The sequence below is a fragment of the Pipistrellus kuhlii genome, unplaced genomic scaffold (assembly GCF_014108245.1).
Source record: "Pipistrellus kuhlii isolate mPipKuh1 unplaced genomic scaffold, mPipKuh1.p scaffold_m20_p_4, whole genome shotgun sequence".
NCBI lineage: Eukaryota > Metazoa > Chordata > Mammalia > Chiroptera > Vespertilionidae > Pipistrellus > Pipistrellus kuhlii.
The window spans coordinates 52,753,460-52,771,482 of NW_023425540.1; the positions used below are offsets into that span (position 1 = coordinate 52,753,460).

Here is an 18,023-nt window from a genome sequence, read left to right on the forward strand (position 1 = left end):
CAGACAGGACAGAATAAAAGTACATTTCTGAATATAAAGTAGTCAATGTTTTGGAGGTGGTTTTATGAGAACAATATACTACAGTGTCAAACAGATTATAATCTGAAATAACTTTCAGTGTGTTCTTCTAAATTGCTGATGCAAAACCAAAGTCCAATCACTTATTCAGCACATATAATGTTGTGTCAGGTTCTATATTTGAGAAGTTACATACATATCCATGTTGGAAATAAGGTGATATATGCTTTTTAAAATTGTTCTTGAGAGAATATTAGTCAAAATCTCCTTCTCCCTCTCTCTTCCCTTACTGATTTTAGAGCATACAGAGTAGCATAAAATGTCTTCCAGCTGAGGAGCCTCCAGACATCATGCTGGATGGGCATTCAAGTAGGGGTGGGTGTTCAGATTTATTTATTTGTCTTAAATTATCAGGGACATATATAGATTTTATAAGTTTGACAAGATTTGTCTAAATTTGTATTCATTTACACCAAGTTTATGACTTCCATGTTTAGATAAAATCTTTTGTTAAAAAAAAAAAAAAAGAGCCCTCACCGGTTTGGCTCAGTGGATAGAGTGTGGGCCTGAAGATTGAAGGGCCGTGGGTTTGATTCCGGCCAAGGGCACATGCCTGGGTTTCGGGCTCATAATTGGAAACTGACATAGAATTGTAGAGAGTTGTAAATGCGAAAATACATGTAAAAAGGCCTGGCACACAGTGAGAGCTATCAGTAAATATTCCTATCACCGAGTTTATTAACTGTTTTTGGCAGAAATGTACAATAATTGAGAATAGAAACTCTTGATAAAGAATTTCTTATATAAACGTAAAAGATCAAGTCTGAGGATTGCTAAATAGCCAATCCCATCAGTATTAGATTTGAATTTTACCCCCCCCCCCTTTTCTAAGATTGACTTTATAACTTGTCCTTTCATGGGATTCTAGTCTGGTCTATTTCTGCTCAGCGCAGAATCCTTTAAGCAGACTCATCAGTGACAAGCACCACCACACCACGCAGCTGGGGACACCTGAGTGTGGCAGGTCTGTGAGTCTGTGAGTCTGCTCTGCACGCCCTTCAGTGGGAGCGCGGGCTGAGGCTGCAGAGGGGTTGTGCCGACTCCTCGCCCAACTCCTCCCCCAGCTCCTCCCCCCTCCTCGCCCTCCTCCTCCGCCCGCAGCTCCGCCCGCCGCCGCCTTCCCGGGCCTCCTTAGCGCCTTTCCCCGGCCCGCCCTCCGCCGGTGTCTGCGGGCGCGGGAGGCGGGCCCAGCGGCCGGGCGGCGCCTCTGCAGCCGGAGGGGGGCGGGCGGCGGCGGGGCGGGCGGGGCCTGGCCGGGCGGGCGCGGGCGCGGAGCGCGGCGGGAGCGGAGCGGGTACCCCGCTGGCTCGGCAGGCGGCCTCCGCCCGCGTCTCAGCGCCGCAGCCCCAGCCTTTCCCGCCGCGGTCGGTCTCCGGCTCCGCGGCCCCAGGCGCGGCGGCGGCGGCGGAGAAGCCGGGAGCCTCCGGTAGGTTGCACGGGGACGGCGGCTCCGTCTGCAGCCTTTTGTGCCGCAGAGGAGGTGGGGACGGGTGGGTGGTTGTGGTGGCGATGGGGGTACCCCGGTCCCCAGCTCCCGGTGCCAGCGCCCGGGCCCGGCGCCGCCCCTTCCTCCTGCCCGGGGCGGAGGCCGGGCGCACGGAGACCGCGCGGTGCTGGGGGCCCCGGGCGGGCGGCCGGGGTGGGCGGGCCTCCGGGGAGGGCGGCTCGGGGACCCCGGCCTCGGAGGGCAGGTCCCGGAACGCCCGAGCCGGGCTGGGGGGAGGTGGACTGGGTGGGGCCTCGCCCGGTGCCGGAGCCCGCGGTGCCCGGGCACAGGGGTGGGGCCGGCCGCCGTGAGTGTGCAGCGCATGTGGGTGAGTGTGCGGGGGCGTGCGCCCGGGTGTGCGTGTGTGTGTGTGTATGTGTGAGTGTGTGTGTATGTATGTGTGTGTGTATGTGTGTGTGTGTGTGTGTGCGTGTGTATGTGTAAGTGTGTGAGTGTGTGCGTGAGTGTGTGTGTGTATGTGTGAGTGTGTGAGTTGTGTATATGTGTGTGTATGTGTAAGTGTGTGAGTGTGTGTGAGAGTGTGTGTGTGTGTGCGTGTGTGTGTATGTGTGAGTGTGTGTGCGCGCGCGGCGTGCGCCCGGGGAGCTGCGGGCAGCCTGGCCCGGGTGCGGCGCCGCGGAAGTCGGGCGCGTTGGCGCCGCGCGGTGCCCGCTCCGGGAGCGGCGGGCCCGGGGCCGTGGAGAAGGCGCTCTCCCGGGCCTGCCGCGCGGGGGCCGCGTGCCCGGCCCGATAGCGCCTCTGGGCGAGCCCCGCGGCCTTATCGCCGCCCTCCTCGCCCGCGCAGCAGAGGGTACCGGGGCGGGGGCGAGGCTGCCGTGAATCTGCAGCCCGTGAGGGCCGCGGGGCCGCGGGCGCGGGCGGCCGGCCTTGTCCGGGGCCGCGCGTGCGGCTGGAAGCGAAAGCCGCAGATATCGCTGCGCATCGCCGCCTGCGCCCCACCTGTCGCGGGTGGGCTTTGGGGCGGGTGGGAAGCGGGGGGGAAAGGGGTTTCCAGGCCGGCGGCGCTCAGACCTTGAGCAGGCGGCCCCATTGTGAGGCTGCCAAACTCTAGTGGTGGAATCCGCAGATCTCAGCCAGGAAAGAGATGGGAACACGAAGGGAACGATGGCCCGGTCCTTTCCCCCTTGCAATTGTTTCCCCTCCTTAGGGTCCTCCCTGCTGCTTCGTCTGCGCCAGCCTGCTCCCAGGGGGGTTAGTTATGTGTGTGGAGCCAAGATGCTGAGTGTGGATGCGGGTGATGGTGGTGCACGGGTTAAAACTGGGGCTGGGAACTTTTTAATCATGTAAGGAATTGGAAGAACGGAGACAAGCATTTTATAGTGTGCTTGCTGCTCTGTGCCGAAAGAGCAATTCTTGCACAACATTTCTGACGTTACTAGGCTCTTCCTTTTACATTCTTTTTCTCATGTGAGCCACTCTACAATTTAGAGTTGTTATTTGGTTTGACACTAGAGAGATAGAAATGACCCTTTCCCAAAGTTCATTTAAAATACAGTGCTGACTATTATTGCAGAAACTTTTGGTACTTTAATCCAAGACCATGATTTATGCCTACACAATTAGGTTCAATGAATGTTTCACAGGTCTCTCGGTGTTTTATTATGTACATGTGTGTGCATTATAAGCTTTAAAAATGACCAAAATGAAATATAAGGATTAATGAGTCCAGAGTCTTCTTGAATTGATCTTACATTGAGTCACGAACCTGTTTACTTTCTCTCTGTAATTTTGTGTACTTCGGAGAGGTATTGTACACCTTAACCCTTAAGTATGTGATGGGAGTAACAAAACTTACACCCAGGATTGTTATCCTGGGTAGGGTGGAGATCAGCTCTTTTCCAGAGAGAACTCTGATTTTGTCACTGGTCTATCAATATCAAAATATGTTCCTGGTTTTAAGCTTTTCATCTGAAAGTTTAATCAATTCCACTGTGTACACCGGGCCCATTTTGGTTATGCTTCCAAAGAGGCAAGTTCCATGTAGAGACTGCGTGCAGGCCTGCAGTTCTGGTTACCCTCCGTCATATTTGTAGTGAAACTGAATTTTTTTCTAAAATAGGTGGAAGGATGATTTCATCTCATCAAGATTTTATCTTGATAGCTAGATAAGGCAATGGTAATCTAGCTTTAATTTCTACTAGCAGAAATAGAAAAGGAGTGCTGTACTTTAAGGAAGTTGCTATTACTAGTAAAATCACTGATAACAGAGAAACATATTTTGTCTTAGGGAATCCATTATGGGTTGCCTTACAGTGTAGGTGAGGTTAATAATTTGTAAGCTCAAGGATAGTTTCAGAAAAGTCACAACCTACTTAACGCTTCTTAAAAATTACCGATGATTTTGTTTTTTTATGAGTTGCAAATTAAAAATGTTATTTTAAAGTAAACTGTACAATGAGCATGTATGCATAGCCAAGCATTTTTGTTTCATTGTGTGTGTTGTTAAAATCATTTTATTTCTGCTCAGTGTTCTGTTACTGGAGAGATGTGTTGATCCTCTCTTCTAGTGTTTTCAGGGTAATCTTTGAGACTGGTGGTTGCAAAGTATTTTTATTAGTCTCAGCAGAACTTTAAAAGTGGTTTTTCATTATTGGTCTTTGCTCAGACAACATGAGAAGTACTCCCTGTTTCCATTTTTGTCTTTGTGTTTTGAGAACTAGAATTAGAACCCATAACTTCTACTCTATCAATTTTCTTTGCCTAAAATGTATCTCGTTTTTTCCCTAACATAATCTTTAATAAATAGTGGAATTTATTTACCAGAATTCACAAGGACTATGTGCTGGCCTTCATATTTATAACCTTTTGATTCGGAACGGATAGATCTTGCTAAATTTTTTCTTATTTGCTATGTTGTCAGCAGATCTATGCTGAAGTCTGACTTTATGGCTTTTTTGTATGTAGGGACTTTGTGTGGGCTTAAACGTTTCCAAGCAGAGCTCCTATGTTTGGGGGGAAATCATTCACTTCTCTGGTTCCCAATGCCACTCAGATTTACTTGTTATATCTATTAATACACGTCTGTCTGTCTTTCCCTCTGGCCTGTCTCAGGCTTCGCTTTTTTGTATTTGCCCAAGAGTGTATGCAGTGCGGGGGCATAATAAGAGCTGAAATATTGTTGAATGACTGAATTAGTAAATGAATAATTCAATGGCTGAGTGGATACACCCAAACAGATACTGTATGGGAAGCCATTATGCAAGCAGAGGGTCCTTCCTTGCTCCCTAAAATCTTTGCCTTTCCATTGTCATGTATTACTTTTGAGTAGGATAACAAAATAACTGCCCAACTGGGACACTTTTGGGACTTAAAGGGAGTGCTGTAAGTAATCCTGCCAGGGCACTGGTGGCTGCGACCTGAGACATGTGGCCATTCTACTTTTGAAGGACATTCTTCTTTATTTATCTCTGATGATGATATCTATCATCTTGCCTGAGAAATTTGACTCAGTTGCCAGTTGATGTTTGCAAACTTTTCTATTTGTAGAAGCCTCGTTTCCAGTCAAATGCTTGGTGTCTTTTGCTTAGTCACTCAGGGTGGACCGCTCTTGACCATACTTAATTTTTTCTCATTTTTGTTGTTTACAGGTTAATGTCTTAGGGCTTTCTATTTGTTTAAGCTGCTTATAGATAAAAGTACTACATAGTCAAGTCTGTGCTGTGTTTATTTGAATTTTTCTTTGCAGCATTTAGTCCATCTTGTAAAAAACTCACGTGAATGTGTTTCCTTCTTGTTGATTGTTTTTGAGAGATCTGATAGCTTGCCAAGCCTTCATGTTCAAAAACATTGGCCAGAATCAATTGCAGGTGTTAGAGATTTTTCAAGTATTCTGAAAACATTATTTCAAAAGTATATTTGGGTAACTTTAATATTATAAGGTTTGGGTCTAATGGGAGATGAGTTACTATAATGTTTTACTGGATTCCTTTATAGGCCATCTCTCTTTTTAAAAAAATGCATTTTATTGATTTGTACAGAGAGGAAGGGAGAGAGTTAGAGAGTTAGAAACATCGATGAGAGAGCCATCGATCAGCTGCCTTTTGCACACCCCCTACTGGGGATGTGCCCGCAATCAAGGTACATGCCCTTGACTGGAATCGAACTCGGGACCCTTCAGTCCCCAAGCCGACGCTCTATTCATTGAGCCAAACCGGTCTCGGCTATAGACCATCTCTTAAAGAAGGAATATTCTGTAATTGTTTTCTGGCCTTGGTCTTTTAATTTTTTTTTTCTCCTCTTTTCCACCATCTTCATTATTTTCTTCTTAGCACCTGTGCACGGTTAGCAGGCTGTTAACAGACAAAACAGTGAGCAGAGTCAGAAATGAGTAAAACCCGAGACATGGACAGGAGCTCCTGCACACCTTGGCTTTGCCCTCTGTGGCTCCTTTGAACGCTGTGTTTATATTCTATTTTTGGCCTGGCACCGGCATGATAGGGATAATCAGTTACTACACTTTGTTTACTATGAAAAACATTTCCCAAACTTCCACATCAGCTCCAGTGCAAGAATAAGATAATTACTTTAAGGCTTCTCTGCTTTCAAACCTGCAAAGAAGTTTCATATCTAAAGCAATGTCGGTGGGCTTTGGAGTCAGACAGTTTGGGGTCCAGATTCCTGCTCTGAAGTAATTTGAATTACTTCAAATACTTTACAGTAGGATACTGCTTTTCTCATGGAGCATTTGTTAACATTAAATTGAGTATTGCATCTGACATAGAAGTTGCTCAAAATATTAGTTTCTTTTTATTTCCCTTCCCCATTAAAAGTATATTTACTTAAATAAGAAATAACTTGAACTTTAGTATTGGGAAAATTCTCTTGGGGGTGGTTATTTTCAATAAAATGTCTTATTAGGCCCCAGCTGGTTTGGCTCAGTGGATAGAGCATCTGCCTTGCAGACTCAAGGATCCCAGGTTTGATTCTGGTCAAGGGCACATGCCTGGGTTGCAGGCTCGGTCCAACGTGCAGGAGGCAGCCAATCAATGATTCTCTCTCATCACTGATGTTTCTCTCTCTCTCTCTCTTCCTCTCCTTTCCTCTCTGAAACCAATAAAAATATATATATTTTTAAAAAGTCTTATTACGTAACCATTGTGGTTACATTACAGTTCACGTTATGTTAAAACCAGAGGCTGCAGTGGTGGAGTAGAACCAAGTCATAATTATCTAGGTTTCCTGGTTCCCCAATTTGAGAATGGTTTGTGGCAAAAGAAATGGAAGGGAGTGTGTTACACTAAATCTAAAGTCCCAAAGGCTGAATGAAGCGTGTTACTGTAGAATCTTGGAGTGACAGTTCGTGATGCATTAACTTCCTCCAGGTTCTCAGTCTGCACATAGAAGCAAATACCTTGAAGTCAGGGATTGTGCATTGCCTTTGAATAAAACTCTCCTGGGCTGGGAGGGAAAGTAATTAAGTGACACACTCCTTGCCCTTCCCCTTGCTGTTTGTATTCTGTTGGACTGTTGCCTCTTCAGGCCTGGGCACCTCTGGAGGTAAAATGTGCCCCCCTCTGTCCCGCCCCCGAGGTTAGACACAACCAGAGAAAACCCAACAACCAAGAAACCTTCACAGGTGGCACAGACTTGGGGAAGTTTTCTCTGACACCTGGACCTCCCCAGGAAGGAGGGAAGGCGCCCAGGAGAGGCTAGGAACCTTAAGCAACGTGATCATTGTAAAGGAGTGTGTTTTTTTTTCCAAGTTGTTCTCCATGGGGGTTTTCCTGTTTGTTGGTTTTTAATGTTTCCAAGAGCCTTCCAATCATTTGCGTCAGAGCAGTTTTATGAAGGATTTTATTGTTGCTATTTTATGGCTACAATGAGTAGACACCAAAAATTAATTGCATTATAACATCGCACATCGTAAAAGGCTTTGCAGCCAGCAGAGCACAGTCACTCATCTGTCTCATCTTATCTGGTCCACGGAACTGCTGTATGAGGGCGGGAGGGTGCTGTTGTCCTCAAGGTAAACATTGCTTTTTAAGCAAGGTCATGGGGTGGGCTTCTTAGGCTAGAGCTAGGACCTGCTTCTTAGAACCCAGCCTCTGGGTTCTTTCTTTCAGAGGCTACTGCTGTGAGTCTGCTGAACCTGTAAATAAATAGGACTTGGGTGGTGGAACCAACATTTAAATCCCTGAGATTTAGCCCACATCGCTACTCATGGTCTCCAGGTAGAGCTTAAGCAACAGAACACAGAGGAACAAACTTGATAAAAAGCGTTTGAGGTTTAATTTAGCTGAACAAATTAGAAATTATTTTAATTAAATTAATTGCTATTGTATCCCGTATAACCTGTACCTGGTATTAGTACCTCTGGCCAGTTTTGCTGTTAGAATTGGTATAATTGCTTTACAGGTTTTGTTACTTGTTAAATTAAAGGTTTATTTTTGTATCTCATGTTTAGTATCTGGAATAGAGCAGAAAAATTATGCCTGTGTTCCCTTGGGACTCATTGGAAATTGTACAGTGACATCTTCTGGGATTTAGTCTGGTGAGTTATATTTTGCTTTTTCTGTTTGTTAACCAGTTGTATCAACATAATATCATAATGTGTTTTAAGAACTACATGAACTAATAAGTGTGAAATCGCAGTGTATTATTGCAAATATGTATATTATAATCATGAAAATTTTAATTATCAGAATTTTATTTAATTAAATTTTAATTGAAAACTGAAATTACTGTTGCAAAATGCTAACATATTTGATAATTTCGACTTTTTGGTTTAGTAGAATTTCCTTTTTTAATTCTTGTAAGATAAACGAGGTCTTATGGGGTATTTCATAATATACTAGTTATTAATAAGATGTAGTTGCTCTAATTTCAAGGAAAGTTTAGTAAAAATGTTAGTCTCCAGAGGCTGGCAAAAAGTTCTAGTGTATATTTTTGTACATAAAGAATGGCTAGCAGGTGACTGAAAGAACATCATTTTCACTTAGATGAATAGCAGTTCACTGCAAGGGTGACATTCCTTTTTCCACACCATGAATTTAAACTTAAAAATATGCAATGCTGTTGTTTTCCTTTAGTTGTCTTTTTTCAGTGTGATGTCTGTGTATCTGTGCTGACACAGTTGTTCATATGGCTCCACCTCTTCAGCATTTTACAGACTAGACTAGTGTGAGTTCATGCTTTGGTGTGACATCCTACTAGGCCAATATCTTTATAAGTCCTTTCTTCGAACTACTTAGAGTGATCATAATCTTTGAAAAAAAGCAATTTCATGATAAATGATTACCAAATGACCAGTCAGCAGCAGAATGAGCCAAAGGGACATTGGGGAAACACAAATAGTTTTGTTTGGTAAATAGATATAACTTATCAAATCTATGAAAATGCATTTTAAAACATTGAACAAATCGAAACATTACTAATACTTTGTTTTGAAGAAACGAGCAAGAAGTTTGAACATCAGAAGTACAAAGTACTTTTAGAGGATATTAAATAAAAATGTGGCTGGGTCACTGACTCATAAAATTGAAATAAAGCACACAATTTGGTTCTCCAACTTTTTAAATTCTTCAACTTGTATATTTTCAGAATCAGAAAGTATCTTAATGGTTGCCCACTCTATGTTTGGATACCTTAAGTGACAGGCCACTTACTACTTCTCAAGATGGTTCATTTCCCCTTTTGCAGCTTGGCTAGAATGTCCTTCTATTTACATATAGAACTATATCTGTAGCTGTATGTAAATTCATAAGTATACATATGTATCTGGAGAGATGTAGATACACACACACACACATATATAAACACACACACACTCTTGTAGCTACTGGAATAGAAAATGCAGAGATCATCAAAAATCTTGGAAATATGTGACAGCTTATTTTATTTTTAAAGTCAGTGTAATTTATATACAGCAAAATGCATCTTACTAAGGTATAGAGTTTGATGAGTTTTGACAGATATAATCAGTTGTATATTGACCACTACAGTCAATAGAGAGGATGTTATCACCACCCTCCAAAATTCCCTTGTACTCCTTTGTCATTCATCCCCTTCCCCCATCCCCATCCCTGGGCAGCCACTGGTTGATTTCATCCAATAGCATTGCCTGTTCCAGAATGCATGTTAGTGGAATCACACAGCATGTAGCACTTTCTGTCTGCTCCTTTCACTGACTGTAAACCTAGTTTGCTTCTTCCCATTGCCGAGTGGTATTCTGTTGTGTGGACAGAGCACAGTTCATCCATTTTCCTGTCGGTGGACGTTTGCTTTGTTTCCACTTTTGATGATTATGAATGAAGCTGTTGTAAACATTCACATTCAGTCTTTGTGTGAACATATAGTTTCATGTGTCCTAGTCTAATATCTACAAGTAGGGCAGGTGGGTTGATTAATAAGCATTTATTTAAATTTGTAAGGAACTGTCAACTGTTTTTCCAAAGTGGCTGTACCTAACTGAGGCTTCCGAGAAGCTTAAATAACTACACCACAGTGTATGCAGATGAAGGACCTGATTCTCATTCAGCACAGGTTTATTTTTATTTTCTATCCAGTTTTAACAAGTGTGGTTAGCAGAATTATTTAAAGCCCACAGTGGATTAGGAACAGTAAACTTGAAGGCCTTAGGAATAGGTGTTAGCGATTGGTCACTAATATGACTAATATTATTGGTTTAAAAAAAAAAAAAAGTGGCGCCAGAACTCATAGGGGTGAAAGTCTTCTGTCTGACAAGGTCCCAGACATGAAGGTTTCTTATAATCACCTGGTGATCTTCCACAGTTCAGAGCCCAGGCAAATTGAATCCCAATCTGGGTAGAGCACAGACATCAGTATTTTGTGAAGCTCCTTAGATGATGTCAGTGTGTAGGCAGGGTTGGCACCACGTGGCGGTCAGAAGCGCAGCAGCAGGATGAACTCAGGAGCACTGAACTTGGAGCCCGCAGCCCTGGGACTGCCTGCTGGCTCTGGACAAGCCCTGCCTTGTACCTTCAGGGTTGTCTGCTCTGTAATCGGAGTTTCCAGGTAGGTGAACTCCCAAGATGCTTCTGCACTGACACGTGATGGTTCTTGGTATTATGAACCTCATAATAGCCATGCTTAAGAGACTCCATTTTCCAAGCATTGGCTCTATCATGAAAGGTTTGTCTCGGGTACCTCTTGAACAGAATTCTGTTCTCATGAGGACATTTTCATTCGGTATATTTTAGACAGTTATGTTATATCTGTTTTCTCTTAAGTGATATTGCTGTATGTTTCTAAAAACAGTTCAAGCATATGGAGCAGTTTTGCATGTTTTTTTGTTACTGAGGGTGACATTTTATTTTTTATTTTTTTGATAAGCCTGATTAAAACAAAAAACAAAACAAAACAAAACAAAACATTCAGTACTTCTCAAAAAGAATTCTTTGTATAACAGTTGTGAAACTTACCAGCTGTTTCAGTCAGTCTAAGGACTAAGATATCAAGGTTATATTTTTAAAATGTTGCTCCTTTTGCCAAGGGTATAAGGAATTTGGCCTCCTGGAGAGTTGTTCAGAGCTGAACAGTTTCCATACAGGTCACAGAGCTTTAAATGTGTTCATCTTGCCAAAGCCGGTTTGGCTCAGTGGTAGAGTGTCGGTCTGAGGACTGAAAGGTCCCAGGTTCGATTCCGGTCAAGGGCATGTACGTTGGTTGCGGACACATCCCCGGTAGGGGGTGTGCAAGAGGCAGCTGATAGATGTTTCTCTCTTATTGACGTTTCTAGCTCTATCTCTCTCCCTTCCTCTCTGTAAAAAATCAATAAAAAAATATATTTATAAATAAATAAATAAATAAATAAATGTGCTCATCTTGGTGCATCAGGCTTCCCCGCATGTGTACTGAGGTTTGGACAGTTGCTTTGGTTTCAGCCAAAATTCCCAATTGCTTGCCATACCCATTGATTTTAGAATGTGTGCTGTGTACATTTTTCTGGTAAATGTTATTATTACTTGTCTCATGTTGTCCAATTGGATCCTCATATATTTCAGGGAAATATAGTGGTACTTGTGAACATGGCCAGTTCTCTCATATGTTTTATAAATATACTTCAGTGCCATTGGGACTGACTGGACTGTGAGAGAATACGATATTGAAGAACCTTAGGTGTGTCATTCGAAGACTTACATTTGTTCCTGGTACTTGTTTAAGAAACTGAATTTTAAAAGCATTGTTCAACTACAAGTTGACTTTTCTATTTTTGTTGCATTTTCTGTCTTAGACTCTTCTATCTGCTGAAGTCTTGCTGCTTCTGTAATTATAACAACAGTTTTTCTGTTTCCTGTTTCCAGTCTTTTATTTTTGCTTTTAACTATACATGCAAGGCACTGATGGAAGCAATAGGGTATTGCTGGTGTCTGATTTTTAGTGTTCTGCTTTGCAGAAGTTAGCATTAACCTGAGTTAGCGCTGGACCCAGTTTCTCAGTTCACATTTATTCTTATTGCTGCAGTGGGGGTGGTGCCTGTTGCACACATACCTGCATTGTCTGCCAGAGTGCTTTGTAATCATTTATCTTGCAAGCATGCTTCTATATATATATATATATATATATATATATATATATATATATATATATATATACACACACACACACACACACACACACACACACAAGGGAATTTTAGAATACAAAACAAAATGTTTCATCATGAATAAGTTTGTTAAAAAGTTACAAAGCAGGCTTTTCATGGTAAAATATGAAGAATTTGTTGCTAAAACACAGGCCATCTCCAGTTGTAGTCATCCATTCCCGATGGCTGGATGACTTTTAATAAGAAATTTTGCGGTCTGAAATATTGGGACACCCATATATCAAGACTTTGAGACCATTCAGTGTTTACTGCCTTTAGCATCTCCCTATATGTCCCAGCTATATATGTAAAGATTTAAAAGGAGCATTTTCGTGTTCCACTGCAGCAAGACTGTGGTTCAGGAATTTTACATTGGGTATTGACCTTAGTTCCTTATTTGTGAAGAGGGTATTGGCAGTGCTTATTTCTTTAACTTTCTGGTTAGATCGTGTTTGCTACCTGGAGTATGTTGTTCATGTCATCCAGGTATGTTGGTTTCTTACACCAGGCCGCGTGGTTGAAATTTTCAGAGTTCTTAAACCACATGTAATTAGAATGTAGGTTAAATCATTGTCTGTCAGGTGGGTGCTTGAAGATCCTGTTGGTTATTTTACCCACACCACGTGATTTTTTTATGGTGTTATTGGCTGCTGGGAACTTAACCAGTGATAGTTGTCATCTAACAGTGATATCTATTTCATGCCACACATTGCCTCACTCCACTTTTCTAATTTTCTAGGCACTTATTTTCTAGCTGCTATGTAACTTTTGCCTTTTACTCTCAAACCTTTGTATCCTGCCATCATTTATCCCTAACCCCGAGAGATTCTAGGAATTCCCCGTGGTCTGCCTTGATTCAGCAGGATTGACTTCATCTGGGAACACATTTTTGATGATCCTATTGTCCACTCTTTTTTGCTGTGACTTTGTACACTATTAACTTGCTTAGCAATTTTTCTTCCCTCATAGGGAAAAAAAAAAAAAAAAAGAGCCCTAGCCGGGTTGGCTCAGTGGTAGAGCATCGGCCTGCGGACTGAAAGGTCCCAGGTTCGATACCGGTCAAGGGCATGTACTTTGGTTGCGGGCACATCCCAGTAGGAGGTGTGCAGGAGGCAGCTGATTGGTGTTTATCCCTCATCCATGTTTCTAACTCTATCCCTCCTCTCTCCCTTCCTCTCTGTAAAAAATCAATAAACTATATATATTTTTTTAAAAAATTACTTTCAGCCTATCCACTGTTTAAATTATTACCCAATTCAGAATGGGTGGGATGTGAAAAATGGATTTTAGGAAGTCTGTAATATAGCAAGTGCAAATTCTGTAAGGTGGCTGGTGGAAATCCCAGGGACTGCCATAGACTGCCAGGTTTGGAAGAGACCTGGGCCAGTGCCACTTAACGTGACTGATGCTTGAGTGTCACTCTACTTGGGAGGGCGCTCAGTCTGTGTGTATGCTCCCTCGCCTCCACTGCCCAGGTGGTTTGGGCCTCACTGACCATCCTCTGCTTGTCTTTTCAGAATAAAGTATCAGAATCACTTCTGCCTGTCAGGTTGGAGGCCTTCCGATAAGCTGTTCTCTTGTACTCTTTCTGGATAACAGAATTCCTGAGAAAGGAAGGGTTAGTCTGTCATTTGGCTTAGAGTAAAAATTTTTTCTTCAGCATAACATTGGATGAAGCTTCAGACGGCCCTCCAAAGTTTATGAGATGAGAAATCTTTAGGTTTTGGTATGCATATCTAAGTAGCCAGTAGCCACCTACATCCATCCTCTCCATAGAGAAATAAATTACACAATCAAATACAAATTTGTTTTTTACATTAATAAAATAGAAAAAAAGCTGGTTACTTTAAATCTAGAAGGGTTGAGAGGCTAAGGTGTTCGGTTAAATTAAAATTGGAAATAGTCTTAAGATTTAGAGTGCAATGTAAGTAAAACTATATTGATCCCTTTAGCATTTGTTTTATCTTAAGAATTAAACTTAATTTTCAGATGACATATAGATAGTATGGACTGTAGTAAGGGCAGGATGGCATCTGGTAACTTCCTAGTCTTGGTTTATTTATTTTCTAATGAAGGAAATGGAAGAATAAGGTTGTGACTTTCTTTAGCTTTCTATTTGCTTGGATTTTTTAAATGAATGTTTTAATTTGCCCTAGCTGATTTTGCTCAGTGGGTAGAACGTTGGCCTGTGGATGTGGGGACCCCCATGGGTTTGATTCTGGTCAAGGGCATGTGTCTGGGTTGCAGGCTGCTCCCCGGCCCTTGCCCTGATAGGGGCTCATGCAGGAGGCAACCAATTGATATTTCTGTCTTTTCCTCTCTCTCCTACTCTTCCTAAAAATCAATAGAAAAATATCCTCAGTAAGGATTTAAAAACTATGTGTGTGTGTGTGTGTGTGTGTGTGTGTGTGTGTGTGTGTGTGTGTGGAGTGTGTGTATGTGTTTTAATTGATTTCAGAGAGAGGAAGGGAGAGGGAGAGTGGGATAGAAACATCAATGATGAGAGAGAATCATCGATGGGCTGCCTCCTGCACAGACGCCACTGTGGATCGAGCCTGCAACATGGGCATGTGCCCTCACTGGGCATTGAACCATGACCTCCTGGTTCATAGGTCCACACTCAACCTCAGAGCCACGTAGGCCAGGCTCTAATTGCTTGGCTTTTAAACAAATACCCAAATTTTAGGAAATCCATCAATTAGGAAAAGGTTTTGTTTTACAAAAGGATTCATAAGAATTATTTAATACAATAACCTTTTTCAATAAATATTTAATCTTAAAATCAGTTACTACATGACATAATTATAGTAAGCAATCTGACATACTTAAAACTGTGTTATCTACTTCTGACTGAGGATCAAGTAGAAATAAAATTTCTCAGAAATGCCATTGTCATTCAGATTCCCTTAGTATTTTATTTTCCAAAATTTGGTTTATCTGTGATTTTCTAGAATCTGGCCATTATTTGTGGTACTTTTTGTCAATGAGATTTCCAAACAATGTAATGAGATTATTGTGATGAATAATAATTAGTATTCTTAATTCATTATGAATTCTTCTGCCATTTACTAAATGGTTCAAAATTGTAGTGTCTTAGAGATGGTATGTTTTATGATTAAATGTTCAAATAAAATAACATCTGATATTTTATATATGTTTCATATTCAAAATGATTTATTGTATTTAGGATTAACTTTTAAACTACAAAAGGGTTATCTTTGCGTAATTCATTGGGGATATGGAAGGAGGAACGTTTACAAGGTTTGGGGGAACCTTCCACTAAGACTTCGCCTTGCCATAAGAAAAACTTGTTAGGCCCACATTGAATCTTTGCAGAAATGTATCAGCCTTTATCGTTTTCATCATATGCCCTGTAAACACAGTTGAAAAGAATTGCAGGTTGAAGAACTGAGCACGTATTTTGAATCATATGGAAAGTGAAAAGATTTTAATTTTCATATTGGAAAGAGTTTGCAGATTCTTGTGAAACTGTGTGTGATGATTCTCACTTGCTTAATGTCGCTTCAAGTAGCAGTAAACGTGGTGTGGCTGAACGGAGCCCTGGCGTTGGAGAACTATGCTTATCCGTAGGCGCCTCCTTCCTTCGGTCTTTAATTTAACCTGTCTTGAGCTCATAGAGGCAGAAAAGTGGCAGTCATGTCAGGCCTGCTCTGGGACGTGTAGTAGGCAGATAAAAATCTGCCCGATGTACGTTGGCTATTTTTCAGGCCAGAGTCATTTCATGCTCCTTCAACCTCCTGAAATGACCCAGCATGGCCCATGGTCCTGCGCGTTCGTTCCCCTCTTCTAATCTGTCTGTCTGCTTTTAGGCGTGTGCAGACTGGTGCCTAAAATGGAAGTAGATGTTAATGGAGAGGCCAGAAGCACCCTGAGCACCCTGCCCTTGCCCGTGGCCGAGGCGAGCTCCCCGGGGAAGGCCGAGGCCGAGAAGCCCCGCTGCTCCAGCACGCCCTGCTCGCCGATGCGCCGGACGGTCTCAGGCTACCAGATCCTCCACATGGACTCGAACTATCTGGTTGGCTTCACGACGGGCGAGGAACTCCTGAAGTTAGCCCAGAAGTGCACGGGAGGCGAGGAGGGTAAGGGAGAGGGCGTGCCTTCCTTGCGCTCCAAACAGCTGGATGCAGGACTTGCACGCTCCTCCCGTTTATACAAAACCAGGAGTAGGTACTACCAACCGTACGAGATCCCAGCCGTCAACGGCAGGCGGCGAAGGCGGATGCCCAGCTCAGGAGACAAGTGCACTAAATCTTTACCTTATGAACCTTACAAGGCCCTCCACGGGCCCCTGCCTCTTTGTCTTCTTAAAGGTAAGAGGGCTCACTCCAAATCTCTGGACTACCTCAATCTAGATAAAATGAGCATTAAGGAGCCAGCTGATACGGAAGTGCTACAGTACCAGCTTCAACACCTAACCCTCAGAGGGGACCGCGTGTTTGCCAGGAATAACACATGAATGACCTGCGGGATGTGCAGACCAGTTTAAGGCAGCCTACACTCGGCCAGGAAAAAACCCACTGTTGGACTCTGTACAGGACTCTCCACATTATAGATGGTTATATCAGCTAAGTGTTCCAGGAACATAAAAATTGTTTGGATCAAATTTTGAATACAGAAATAAAATTACAGGTATTGTACTTGGGGAGAAATCATTCTAGAGCACGCAACTACAAAGAACACAGAATGTTGACCATTAGTTTGTATAGCTCTTTAGCTAGGAGAAACGGCTTGGTACGGTAAGATCTTTATGATTCTGACGCTCGAATTGGGAATGCTATCTGCTCGGTTGTTGCTGACATGGTATGATTCATTAGAAATTCGTATCTTAAGTACTCAAGTACTTCTTTAATCTCTGTATTTTACTATGAAATGTATGTCATGATTTGTTTTATGAAATTTAGAACTTGAACATTGCTGAATTTTGGACCACTTTTTATTTTTAAATATTGAGTTTAAATATTTTATAACTGGTTTTGCACTGAAAACAACAACAAAACAACTAACATTTCCGATTGACACAAGAGCATAATCTTTCTTCACTTGCCTCAATAATATTATTGAGCAGTGAATTTTTTATTTCCGCATGGAAAGTTACTGATCTCTATGGCTGTAAAATGTTTCTTTATAGCGTTATTAACATGTCTTAATAAAATTAAATTTGGGATACAAAGTATTTATTTTACAATAGGTATGAGGAGAGGGAAGCTTTTCCAGAAAGTTTCCAATATGAAGGTTTCACAAGTTGAAAAAGTTTCCTTTGGGCTTATTTTCTAATTTAAAATTCATCTGGAACTTTAAAATGGGAAGGACTCTTTTAGTTATGGATTATAGGCATAATGCTATTTGCATCTGAATGTGCTGAACATGAATGGAACTTTAATAGAGGAAACTCATGATTTCTGCTATCGAATGCTTAATCGAAGTATGAAGTGATACCATTCAGCATGGCATCGGGTCATCCCAGTTTTAGGTTTTTGCAGCGCAAGCACTCATTGAAATTCCAGTTTCTAGGATTAGTGTAGGAGCCTCAAGTGCTCTGCAGATTTAATAGGTTAATCCTGGATTACTTAACAATTTATGTCAATTGCACTGGTTTAATTTGTTGCTAAAGAAATACTGTCCTGGCTTTAGTAACAAATACAGCTCAACTATTCTTGAATATATTTTTGGGGGGGAAATGTATGTCAACTTACCTTTTTAAAAAGTTTCTATTTCTTTTTTGACTCTTGAAGGTGCAATTTATTACTGAATTGGCATTTCTGGCAGCATAGAACTGCTTATTTTAAGGTTTATTTTGGGGGCTGTGAGTTTCTTAGGTGTTAGCACTCTTGCTTATAAAATAAGAACACCTTTTAATTAATGAATGGGCCATTC

At 42.1% G+C, this 18,023-nt stretch overlaps 1 protein-coding gene across 7 annotated transcripts; it reads left to right on the forward strand.

The window, feature by feature from the left end:
• The first annotated feature begins 935 nt into the window (after positions 1-935).
• Positions 936-17,816, forward strand: MACIR (macrophage immunometabolism regulator). 7 transcript variants are annotated; one of them, XM_045571815.1, is made up of 4 exons: positions 1,360-1,504; positions 7,989-8,075; positions 13,646-13,833; positions 15,959-17,816. In XM_045571815.1, exon 4 carries the CDS (start codon positions 15,982-15,984, stop codon positions 16,603-16,605), a length of 624 nt encoding a protein of 207 aa, XP_045427771.1. In that variant the 5' UTR covers positions 1,360-1,504; positions 7,989-8,075; positions 13,646-13,833; positions 15,959-15,981; the 3' UTR covers positions 16,606-17,816. The 7 variants fall into 7 exon arrangements, with proteins under 7 accessions (XP_045427770.1, XP_045427771.1, XP_036265564.1 ...); XM_045571814.1 differs by lacking the exons at positions 1,360-1,504; positions 13,646-13,833 and adding an exon at positions 936-950; XM_036409671.2 differs by lacking the exon at positions 13,646-13,833.
• Positions 17,817-18,023: the final 207 nt, after the last annotated feature.

What these genes read in the sequence shown, in the direction of transcription:
- MACIR (XM_045571814.1), top strand. Translation starts at nt 15,982, where the DNA reads ATGGAAGTAGATGTTAATGGAGAGGCCAGAAGCACCCTGAGCACCCTG.